This window comes from Heteronotia binoei, chromosome 11 (assembly GCF_032191835.1).
Source record: "Heteronotia binoei isolate CCM8104 ecotype False Entrance Well chromosome 11, APGP_CSIRO_Hbin_v1, whole genome shotgun sequence".
Classification (NCBI taxonomy): Eukaryota; Metazoa; Chordata; class Lepidosauria; order Squamata; family Gekkonidae; genus Heteronotia; species Heteronotia binoei.
Window position 1 is genome coordinate 9,635,267 of NC_083233.1, and position 12,070 is coordinate 9,647,336.

The 12,070-nt window shown below is 48.4% G+C and overlaps 1 protein-coding gene across 1 annotated transcript in view; it reads right to left on the minus strand.

Annotated features, from left to right (window-relative positions):
- The window catches only part of MTMR8 (myotubularin related protein 8), a 46,539-nt gene that overhangs the window by 22,852 nt on the left and 11,617 nt on the right, over positions 1-12,070 (minus strand). Inside the window, exons 4-6 of the mRNA XM_060249985.1 lie at positions 10,086-10,243; positions 8,942-9,070; positions 3,526-3,660 (exon numbers count right to left, since the gene is read on the minus strand). Of these exons, the coding sequence (XP_060105968.1) occupies positions 3,526-3,660; positions 8,942-9,070; positions 10,086-10,243 (422 nt within the window). The remainder of the gene's footprint in view (positions 1-3,525; positions 3,661-8,941; positions 9,071-10,085; positions 10,244-12,070) is intronic.

Consider the following 12,070-nt stretch of genomic DNA (forward strand, 5'->3'; position numbering starts at 1 on the left):
TTTATCTGGGATTTTTTGGGAGAACTGGGGGAAAAATCCTGAATATATTCAAGAATTACCAGCAAACACTGAAAAACAGCTGAGGGGCTCACTCAGAGCGATCCATTCAGCTGTTTGCAGGTTTTCTGCTGCAGTCCCTTTAAGCAGGGGGCCTTGCGGGAAAGGCTGAATACAAGTGGGATGGAAAAAACCCCTTATGCTTGCTAAGTAAAATACAAAGTTTATTATCTGTTGAACATGTACTCGCATTTATTTACTTATCTCCCGTTTATCTCCCCAGCTGGACTCACAGTTGCTTAAGTTATCTCCGCCTCCATTTTAACAACCCTTTGAAGTAGGCCAGGCTGAGAGTTGGGCAGGCCTGTTAAGGAATTTTAGATGTATCTTGAAAGTTACACTGTCAAGTAAGACTGAGATCAGGGTTTGTAGAATCTTTCGGGCTCACGTGCCGTGTTCTACTGGAGAAAGTTTTTCTTCCAGACGTTTCGTTCTCAGCTGCGTCTGGAAGGAAAACTTTCTCCAGTAGAACACGGCACTTGAGCCCGAAAGACTCTACAAACCCTAATGATGTTACCAGCCGTGAAAACCTGAAATCTTTGATAAGACTGAGATTCTAAGAACAACTTCTAAATTGCAAGCCTACGTTGGGCTTGATATTTTAAAGATGTTCTACGCCTTCCTAACTACCACACACACATCCCTGCCAGTAAACCGACTCTTTGGCTTGCTAATCTAGAAGCACCTTATCTCAGTCAAGGGTCTGTTGCATCCGTATTGCCTATGAAGAATGTATAAAGGGGGTGTTTTCCTTTTCTCCCTAGAAGGAATGCAAAATGTACTCAGGAGGAAGGTAAAAGTGAATCGTGAACTTTTGGGGGGGGGATTCAAGTCCCTCACTTTTGTCTGTTTTATCCTATAAAAGAAGAACTTTGAATCACGTTCAGAATGCCGGCTTGCTCTTCTGTTTGCATCAGATGATCATCTTATTAAAAAGCCTTGAGCGAATCTTTTTTTCTCCCAAATAGATCTCGGGGAAGGGGGGGGGGAGGGAGGAGATTGTATTAGACTCCCCTAACAGGGCCCAAATTGTATAACACTCCCCTAACAGGGCCCAAAGTCATCCAGGGAGCTTCCATGCTGGAAGTGACAACATGACATTGCCTTGTGCGAAGTTAGATCCTTTCCTCTTGGCATGCTGACTGCTTGAGCCATTCCCAGCATAAGAGCATAAGATCTCAGCTGAAGAGACAGGGATCACCTATATCTGATGAAGGAAGCTTTGACTACTGAAAGCTTATATACCAGGGGTGGCCAACGGTAGCTCTCCAGATGTTTTTTGCCTACAACTCCCATCGGCCCGAGCTAGCATGGCTAATGGTCGGGGCCGATGGGAGTTGTAGGCAAAAAATATCTGGAGAGGTACCGTTGGCCACCCCTGGTATATACCCGTGAAATCTTATTGGTCCCTAAGGTGCGACCAGACTTAAATCCAGCTCCCCTTCCCAGCACTGTCACCCAGAATCCCTGAGTGGAACAGCTGAGAAAGATGTCTGAGGCCAGTGCAGATGCCTTGTCATTAAGCCATGTTCTCTTCCCACCACTGCCCCCTGGAAATCGTGTCCAAGCATTTTAAATAGCGACTGAGACATATTGCAGGATTTCACAGGAGCACAGAGTGCAGCAGCAGCAGCAGCAGACTTCCCTTGTTAAGCGGCCTCAGCTTTCCCTTGTTAAAAAAAGGACTCCGTAGTCCAAGGGTTCCCTGCACATGGTGCCAGTGGGTGCTATCATGCCCATCAGAACCTCTTCCAGCACCTGCCAAGTGTTTTTAGGAAATGGGTGGAGCCAGTTCATGCTTTTGCCCACCAATGCTTCTGACTGGCTGTGCAGATTTTTAAAATGTTGCTTTAGCAACAGCAGCTACAACAGCACAAGGATCACTGTGTGGTTGAAGGTAAGCTGCCGCAGCCACTTTGCCGCAGCCGCCCTGAGCCCGCCTCGGTGGGGAGGGCGGGATAGAAGTCGAATAAATAAATAAAATTTTGTGGCTAGCTCTGCCTCCCGCGGCAGCCGTTTTGCTGCATGTCCAACATGTCCGGTCAGAATTCTACATGGGCTCAAAAAGGCTGGGAGGCAGAGAGGCAGCCAAGTGAGCCCCACCCCATAGCCACAGGCAGGTCTTCGGTGCCTCGCACAGCTTTTTACCCTTCCCCACAGCTAGCAGAAGCGCAACCACACAAGTGTGAGCTCTTCAGAATAAAAAACACGATGCAGGTAGAATGCAGCATTCAAAACACAAACTTTACTGGAACAAAATTTTAAGTGCTGAGTAGAAACAGCCTCATTGCTTTGCCTGGAGCCATTATGCGCTTAAACTTGGAAAACAAAAGTCACCTAAGGAGGACACCAATTGAATAGCAAACACGGACTATAATGAATGTCTGGGTGGGTCTAATTTCCAAGAGCCCTGTGGCACAGAGCGGTAAAGAGATCAGGAACCCAAAATCTTCTCGTTATCCCCGGGCCAAAGGAAGCCCGCCTACAATCTACCAGGGATAGTGCTTTCTCTGTAATGGTCCCTTCCTGGTGGAACCAGCTGCCGGAAGAGGTGAGGGCCCTGCGGGACCTTGCTCAGTTCCGCAGGGCCTGTAAGACAACCCTCTTCCGGCTGGCTTATAACTAACCGGCATAGGAAACTAAGTGTAGCTCTATTAGACTTCTGCTTTGTTTTAATGATTTTTTATATTTTAAATGTTTTTAATTGTGTAAATGCCTAAACTTAATATTGTTATGTCGGATTTCATGTGTTGTGAGCCGCCCTGAGCCACCTGGTGGGAAGGGCGGGATACAAATCATAAATCAAACTAAAACTAAAGCAGTTGAAGCTCTGCTCATGACCTGAGTTTGATCCTGGCAGAAGCTGGGTTCAGGTAGCCAGCTCAAGGTTAACTCAGCCTTCTACCCTTCCGAGGTCAGTAAAATGAGTTCCCAACTTGCTGGGGGGAAAGTGTAGATGACTGGGGAAGGCAATGGCAAACCACCCCATTAAAAAGTCTGCTGTGAAAACGTGATGCGATGTCACCCCAGATTCAGAAACAACTGGTGCTTGCAAAGGGGACTACCTTTACCTTTAATTAAAGGGAGCCCATTCAGACCTTTCCTCCCTACCAAGTCCTTAAAATTCAGCATACAAAGGGCAGCCCTTGTGTGAATTAGTATGGTGTAGCGGAAAGGGTGGCAGACTCCAACTCTGGGCAACTGGGGTTGGAATCCCCACTTCTACCATGGAAGCTCACTGGGTGACCTTGGGATCATCACAAAGTCTCAGCCTGGTCTGCCTCACAAAGTAGTTGTTCTCAGAAAATACAGAAAGAAAGCAAAAGCCACTCTGAGTCCCAACTGGGGAGAAAAAGCAGGATATAAATAAGACAGTGCATGCAATGCATACACCGAAAGCACTGAAGTCACTGCTCCTTGGAAGGAGCATCAGAGACATGAGCACCCACAGATCCCATGAAGAGATACCTTTGGCCTTGTGTCTACAACATACATGAACGGACTCCCTGGATTGGCTTGCCGAATGGCTTGCAGCAGCTGTTCATCCTCCAGGCAACGAGCGCTGAACCCAGACAGAGGCTGGCTGCACCGGCATATCGCGGCCTGAAAGACACACCAGGGTTAACAGTGTCTCCAAAACAGAGTGCTCTACCGACACACCTCCATATCCCCTCCGTGGCCCACCTGTACATAACGCAACAGTGCCGCAATGACAAGCAAATGGGCACAATGGACGTATGACACAGCTACATACAGGCAACCCTCTGTAGGCCACCTCCAGGACCAGAATGCAAGAATGACTCAGCGAACCCAAATGAAAAGAAAGCATTTCTTCCCTTGGCGGTGGTGGAAAGAGGCTCTTAAGGTTTTCAAAGCAAGAGATGTTGCCGTCGCCTGCTTTTGTGCAGCAACTCTGGTATTCCTTGGTGGTCTCCCATCCAAGCACTAGCTGTGACTGACCCTACTTAGCTTCCAAGATCTGATGAGATCAGGCCAAGACTAAGCCATTCAGTTCTTTCTTCCCACTATATATATGTGTGTGTAATTTATGGCATTCAATGCCATCCCCTTTGGAATAGGTAGCGATGGAGATTATTTATGGTGGTCCATCAGCAAGCACTGGCCATCGCAGCTACATCTAACCTCCAGGTTCTGCAGCAGTTCGCCTCTGAACGCCAAGTTTGGAAGCAAGCAACAGAAGAGGGTTATTGCTTTCTTGCTTGCGGGCTTCCTGGAAACATCTGTGGTCTAAGCAGAACCTGGGAACTTAAATGTTCGTTAAGACTCGCTTTGGACCAAAAGCTTCGCAGAGCAGGAGACGCTCCCGTTTGCCTGTCGTACGAGTTGTCAGCAGCTTGCAGAAGAACACACGGAGCATGAAGTAGCATAAATGCAGGGGCGCGTCCATGTCACATGGTTGGTTATTGCAACACAGAAGCTACAACTGGCCCAGAGCACAGCAACCTGACTACTGTGAGGGGCTAGCCCCTGAGAACACATACTGCCTGTTGGGAAACAGCGACATGGGCTGCCAGTCTATTTCTGAGTTGAATTCAAGGTGCTGGTTATGACCTTTAAAATCCTTCAAAAGTTGGGACCATCTCCTTCCACATGTCCCTCTGTGCCAATTACGGGTCATCCAGCAGCCACCCATTAGCTGTCCCACCACTTCTAGCGGCCCATCTGGCACTGAGCAGAGCCCAGCCTTTTCTATCATGGCTCTGGCTCTGTCAAATGGGCTCCCTCAGCAGGTGAGAGAGGTCCCCCTTCTCGGCGCTGCTAGGCCTGCCTCTCTGCTAGGGCTTTTGGCACACACATCTCCTTGGGGTCAATGCTGATGCCGAACACGTTCACTCACTACCTCTATCTAGAGGGCCATCTTCTTTCAGGAGACAAGGCTGCCCCCGCCCCACCCTCACCCATCCTCCTCTCCAACACTTTTGGTAATGCTGAACCGTCGAAATACATCAGCAAATGAAGCCCAGAAGAGGGAGCTTCTCCCAGGAAAGGAAGCTCATCTGGGAAAGACACCTGCCCACACCTGAGGCGTGGCCAACACAGAGGCAGGGAGCTAAGCAGTTAAGCAGCTATAGCATTTCCCTGCACAAAAAGTAACAGTTCCACTTCAGCGAGTTAGTAACGTTTTAAAAAAGCGATTTGCCCCAAGCTATTTCTTCAAAAGCTGAGATTAGCAAAGGTCAAATGAAATTAGCTGAAGACTGCCTAACTTAACCAGTTTTTGCTGTTGCAAGAAAGCAAAAAATATTTTTTTTCCCTTCAGATCTGACACCTGCCACCAAATCCTCTGCAAAGCTGGAGCCAAGGGGCACCTTGACAGGTTTTTGCACCAGGCTGGGGGGGGGGAGGGTCTTACTTAACCCACTGGGGTCCCAGAAGGTTCCCCAGCAACCCTGGGGCACACTGAGGCCCCTCGAAACCCCCACTGTGCCTTTTTTTTAAAAAAAGGTTCCACATGCCTAAAGAGCAACACCCCTTCCCACCCATTAAAACAGGCTTTGGAAATCCTGGATGCAGAAGAAGATGATGATATTGGATTTATATCCCGCCCTCCATTCCGAAGAGTCTCAGAGCGGCTCACAATCTCCCCCACAACAGACACCCTGTGAGGTAGATGAAGATATTGGATTTATATCCCACCCTCCACTCCAAAGAGTCTAAGAGCTGCTCACAATCTCCTTTACCTTCCTCCCCCACAACAGACACCCTGTGAGGTAGATGAAGATATTGGATTTATATCCTGCCCTCCACTCCGAAGACTCTCAGAGTGGCTCACAATCTCCTTTCCCTTCCTCCCCCACAACAGACACCCTGTGAGGTAGATGAAGATATTGGATTTATATCCCGCCCTCCACTCGGAAGAGTCTCAGAGCGGCTCACAATCTCCTTTACCTCCCCCCACCCACAACTGACACCATGGGAGGTAAAAGAAGATATTGGATTTATATCCCACCCTCCACTCCAAAGAGTCTAAGAGCTGCTCACAATCTCCTTTCCCTTCCTCCCCCACAACAGACACCCTGTGAGGTAGATGAAGATATTGGATTTATATCCCGCCCTCCACTCGGAAGAGTCTCAGAGCGGCTCACAATCTCCTTTACCTCCCCCCACCCACAACTGACACCATGGGAGGTAAAAGAAGATATTGGATTTATATCCCACCCTCCACTCCAAAGAGTCTAAGAGCTGCTCACAATCTCCTTTCCCTTCCTCCCCCACAACAGACACCCTGTGAGGTAGATGAAGATATTGGATTTATATCCCACCCTCCACTCCAAAGAGTCTAAGAGCTGCTCACAATCTCCTTTACCTCCCCCCCCCCACAACAGTCACCCTGTGAGGTAGATGAAGATACTGGATTTATATCCCGCCCACCACTCCGAAGAGTCTCAGAGCGGCTCACAATCTCCTTTACCTCCCCCCCCCCCACAACAGACACCTTGTGAGGTAGATGAAGATACTGGATTTATATCCCGCCCACCACTCCGAAGAGTCTCAGAGCGGCTCACAATCCCCTTTACCTTCCTCCCCCACAACAGACACCTGTGAGGTGGGTGGGGCTGGAGAGGGCTCTCCCAGCAGCTGCCCTTTCAAGGACGACCTCTGCCAGAGCTATTGCTGACCCAAGGCCATGCCAGCAGCTGCAAGTGGAGGAGTGGGGAATCAAACCCAGTTCTCCCAGATAAGAGTCCGCACACTTAACCACTACACCAAACTGGCTTCATGACCTGCAAGAGGACCTGCTTTTCCCTTCAGGTGTGTCCAACTTGCCTTCAGAAGCCAAAGTGGGTTAAAAAGCCTATAAGTAAAGGCCTGCTTTGACCTGACTGGTCCGGGCTGGCTTGATCTCATCAGAGCTCAGAAGAGAAGCAGCAACAACCCTTGTGAAGGCTTGGATGGGAGACCACCAAGGAAGCCCAGGGGCATCATGCAGAGGGAGGCAATGGCAAACCACCTCTTAAAACCCTCTCATCACTGTAAGGCAGCTCTAACGAGACCACACTTCCCCCCACAATGCACTGTCAGGCTCTGTTCATTCATGATTTCAATAACTGCTGTTACTAACCATTTCCATTAATACATAGAGAAGCCTACTAACAAGGGACCGGGGTAGCAAGGAGGGAGGGGGGAAGAGCAGAGAACCATTCCCAGGAATATCAAAGGTTACCAAGGTCCCTTTGAAGTAGACAGTATGTGCCAGATTCTCACCTCATCCCCGGAGGCACCAAGGACGTTGGCCTTGAGAACTGTAACCACCAATGGAAGAGATAAAGGGGGGGAAGCGCTGGGAACAATCGCACATGCAAAAGTAACCTTTTGTTTTGGGAATTGAGGGGTAGAGATTATTGCTTTGAAGTAAAAGGTTAAATGCTAACAATTCGGACTGATCTCCATCAGTTCCAATCTCTGCAATGCTGGAGTAACTCTGAAGCATCCAATAAATGCAACTTTGTTTTAAACTACCAAGTCTGCTTACTTGTGAGCTTCAATGAACCCACGCCTGACATGCGCTAGGACAATTTATTTATTTGATTTAATTTCTAGCCCCCCCTCCCCCTTTCCATGAGCAGGCTCAGGGCAGGTTACAACAGTGATCATACACAATAAAATCCCTTTTTAAAATAAGAACTACATCTACAGTAGAATGAAAGCATCAAGACTATTTCATATATCTCCACGGGGTTCGCTAAATTACAAACGTCTCCGGCAGGCTGACACCAGTCCTTGAGGGGCCGAGGTTAGTACTTGCAATTTTCAGAGATGGCATAGAGCAACGGTGAGTAGAATAACTACAGCGAGCAGAGGAGGGGCCCAGTAGTATTTGACACCAGCAGCCTCACCCAAAAGCCTGGCAGAACAGCTCTGTAACTGAGAGCCTCCAGGAGTCTTTTGCCATGACAGGAATGGGCCGCGCTAGCCTGGTCTTGGATCTCAGAAGCTAAAAAGGGCTGGTTAGTACTTGGATGGGAATCCACCAACGAAGTCAACGGCAAACCGCCTCTGGATGTCTCTTGCCTTGAAAACTCTATGAGTCAGCATCGGTTGGTTCTGACTTGATGGCACTTTCTCCCACCCATGGAAAGGGCCTAGGTCTGGCCCAGTTCCTTAAGATCCAGTATATCTGCAGCACTTGGGGGCAGCAATGGGCAGGCTGTGGTTCGCGTCGCGAGGAGGCTGCCTTCACGCCCAACGGCTGCATAGTCGCATATACAACAGATCACTTCATGCCCTCAATGGAGACTGAAGGCCAGAGGGATCACTTCCCACGAACATTATATGGGTCCACATTAGAGTACACCACGCACGAAGAAGAAGATATTGGATTTATATCCCGCCCTTCACTCCGAAGAGTCTCAGAGTGGCTCACCATCTCCTTTCCCTTCCTCCCCCACAACAGTCACCCTGTGAGGTGGGTGGGGCTGGAGAGGGCTCTCCCAGCAGCTGCCCTTTCAAGGACAACCTCTGCCAGAGCTATGGCTGACCCAAGGCCATTCCAGCAGGTGCAAGTGGAGGAGTGGGGAATCAAACCCGGTTCTCCCAGATAAGAGTCCGCACACTTAACCACTACACCAATCCGGCTCTCCCGAGCAGCTCGGACTGAGCAAAGGCTCCAGTTCCGACTCTGCAAAAGAAATCCCCCCGAGAAAGGCATTCAATAATATGACTCTTCTGTGAGTGGAAGTGGCACAGTCCCCTTGACAGCCTCACGACTCCAGCACCTCATTATGCGGTGTGTACAGATCAGTCCCAAGAACAGCTGGAACAAAATCCTGTTTGAGACACCCAGTTTCCCAAGCCAAAGCATGGAGCCGTTGGCAAAGATGGACACATAAACCCCAGAAAGAGCAGAACATGCATGACTAACATTATTCTCTTTGTAGAAGTAGGAAAGCACTGGTATCCGACCTCGGCTTCTGAACTTTGAGCTGCCCAGCACCATCGATCTCGTAGCAGCTTTGGGCACCACCAGCTCCCGAGGGTACGTGCTGCAGGCCTGGGGAAGAGAAATGGCATCTTCAATTATTCATCGGTGCAATATTAACTTGCTGGAGCATTTATTGCAGCTTCGCACTTGCTGATTTTAACCACCCGAAGCTGAGATGAAATCAAAATCAGTTGCAAGAGCTTCGGAACATTAAAACAGATCAGAAGCAGCAAAAAACCACCAGGCCAGAAACCCAAAAGACCACTTGGGAATTTATTCTCTGTGTTGACCCTTGGAGGCTGAGTGCCCACTCAGTACTCATCAGGATATGGAGGAAAGGACCAAATGAAGTTCACAGGAAACAAATACAGGACAGACAATATAAAGTGCTTCTTTGTGGAATCTCGTGTGGAACTCACTGCCACCGGATGTAGTAAGGGCCACAACATAAGCCATCAGCACATAGTAGCCATGCTGGAGCATCCACATTATGAATACCAAGGCGGGGGAGAGATGGCAGGAGAGGCTTCGGCCTCCTACTCCCTGTCTGTTGGCCTTCCAAGGCAGCTGGTTTTGGGAAGCAGGACACTGGACTAGATGGATCATGGGTCTGATCCAGCATGTTCCTATGTGAAGAGTCTATCCCAGGACAAATGCATGGTTCTCCTTTCCCCCATTCTGTCCCCACAGTAACCAAGTGAGTTACAGCAAGCTGAGAGAATGGGACTCCAAGAAGAACCCGTCCGTCAGACAAACAGCTCATCATCCTTATATATCTGTTGCTGAGCTTTACCACTTTGGACAAGGGAGGGAGGAGTCCTGTGTCCTTTCCTCTTGCAAAGTCCTTTTCTCCTGCAAGTACCATCCACGCTTGCAGAAAGTTAGATGCTGAGGGAAAACACTGTAGGGGTTTGTCTTCTCCCTGACATGCTGGAAAGAGACATGCAACTCTGAACTTAAGAGTTCAAAATGGTACAGCTCAGGAAGTTTTGCAGTATGCCCTGCCTCTTTATGGAGACTGGCCCCAGGTTTTCCCTACAGAACACTGGTGCATTTGACACACTGCAGCAAGCAGCTGAAATACCTCATAGTCTTTGTTAGAATCGGTTATTTCCCAGAAGTCATTGGGAATCCCCATTCGCTGGTAGTCCACCATGACATCTATCAGCTTCCAGCCCACTTCTCGGTTTTCTTTGGGCATTTTAGGATTATAAGAGAAAGCATACAGTTCTTCTGGTTTCACTAGAGTGCAAAGACGGAATTCAGAGAAAGAAAAATCAATGATTCTGACCCACAGCTCAAGTCGAAGTCCTTCAGGACACAGTGCACTAAAAAGAAATTCACAGCCGCTGTAGATTTTTGTATTGTGCCAGACTGGCTTTTAACCGATTGCCTTCACCTTGCCAATAGGTTCTATCAAGCTGTTAGTTCCTACCCTCATAACACAGAGACTTCTCTCTCCATAAACCTGGCAGAAGAGAAAAGAAAAACCACCTTTTGCAAAACTTCCCTACTTGACTGCCTGGAGACAATTCATGCTCGCCACCAGTCCAGGGGCAGGGAGCTTTCTTCCAGGTGACCTCACCTCAGTATTAACATCACAATCAATCACAATCAATGGGTGAAAAGAGTGGAATGCCTGCTGGGTGGAAAGGGCAGGCAGCAGAGAGGGATAAGGCTGAAGATGAACACATGGAACTGAATTGTTCAAGAGAACTGTAAAGGAGGACGAACACACTATGCTAACTCAGGCCACTGGTCCCATCAAGGTCAGTATTGTCTGCTCTAACTGGCAGCAGCTCTCAAAGGTCTCAGGCAGGGGCCTTTCACGTCACTGATGGTGTGGTCAGGGATTGAACCTGGAGGTGCCGGGGATTGAACCTGGGACCGTCTGCATGCCAAGCAGATGAGCCACTGAGTCAAGGCCGCTCCCCAAACTTTGTACAAACAAAACTCCATCCCATTCGGATCCCCTCCAACTGCTTTTGCTCATGATGGTTCTATACTCCAGAATGTTAATAATTATTTTTAAAAAACAGTATTACTGAAGGTGGCTGCAGGTGGCTTGTTGAAGGGATTAGGAAATTAAGAGAAGTGGGAGACCCGTGCTCTCACCTTCAGAAGCAAAAATTCTACGTGCAAGATATCGGTATTAAAAGAGTAGCCTCCAGTGAACAGCTGGCTTTATAAAGCCGAGGTATTTTAATTTTTTTTTTTACTGACAAGCTATGTTTATGACTGCCACCCTCCCCCCAATAAAAATTTCTAGAAATGGTTAAAAAAAAAATCACTAGTGGATTAAAACAAAACTGAACTTGGGATGCTCTACTGATGCTTCCTTTGCTCTTCTGCATTTGGTGTTTATATTACTTTTAATATCACAAACAGAACTGTGATTTCTCTCCAAATAAACCTTTGAAAAGTTACCATTAAGGTTGGTCTAAGGGTGTGGCCCCTTGCGGGAGATCTGGTGGAGATTATCCTTCCCTGGCAAAAACGAGAAGCCCTGACAGGCCGACAGAGAAAGGAAGCGGAGCTGGGGTTGCTAAGGAACTACTTTCCCACCTGAGTTAAGTGCTGGTCTCTGAGGGGCTGTCGTCATCTTGTGCAAATTACTGAGATTTCACATGCAGGAGAATAAGCCCCTTCTGTATGAGCCTCTCTCAGTCCTTCATGGAAACCACCACTAATGCAAAAAACGACTGAACCCATCTCAGATGGCCATCTGACTGCAATGCTGATTCTGTGAACTGAGGCAGATCATGAGAAGGAGGGCAGAAAGAACTCATGGGCATTGGCCCATGCAGAAGACATGGACGCTACCTTATACCCAATCAGACCCTTGATACACCAAGGTCAGTCTTGTCTAATCAGACCGGCAGCGGCTCTCCAGGGGCAGAGGTCTGTTACATCATCTCCTGATTGCTCTGCTCTGATTAGACCTCACCTAGAGTACTGTGTTCAGTTTTGGGCACCATAATAGAAGGATATGGACAAGTTGAAACATGTCCAGAGGACAATGAAGATGATGGGTCTGGAGACCAAGTCCTATGAGGAAAGGTTGATGGA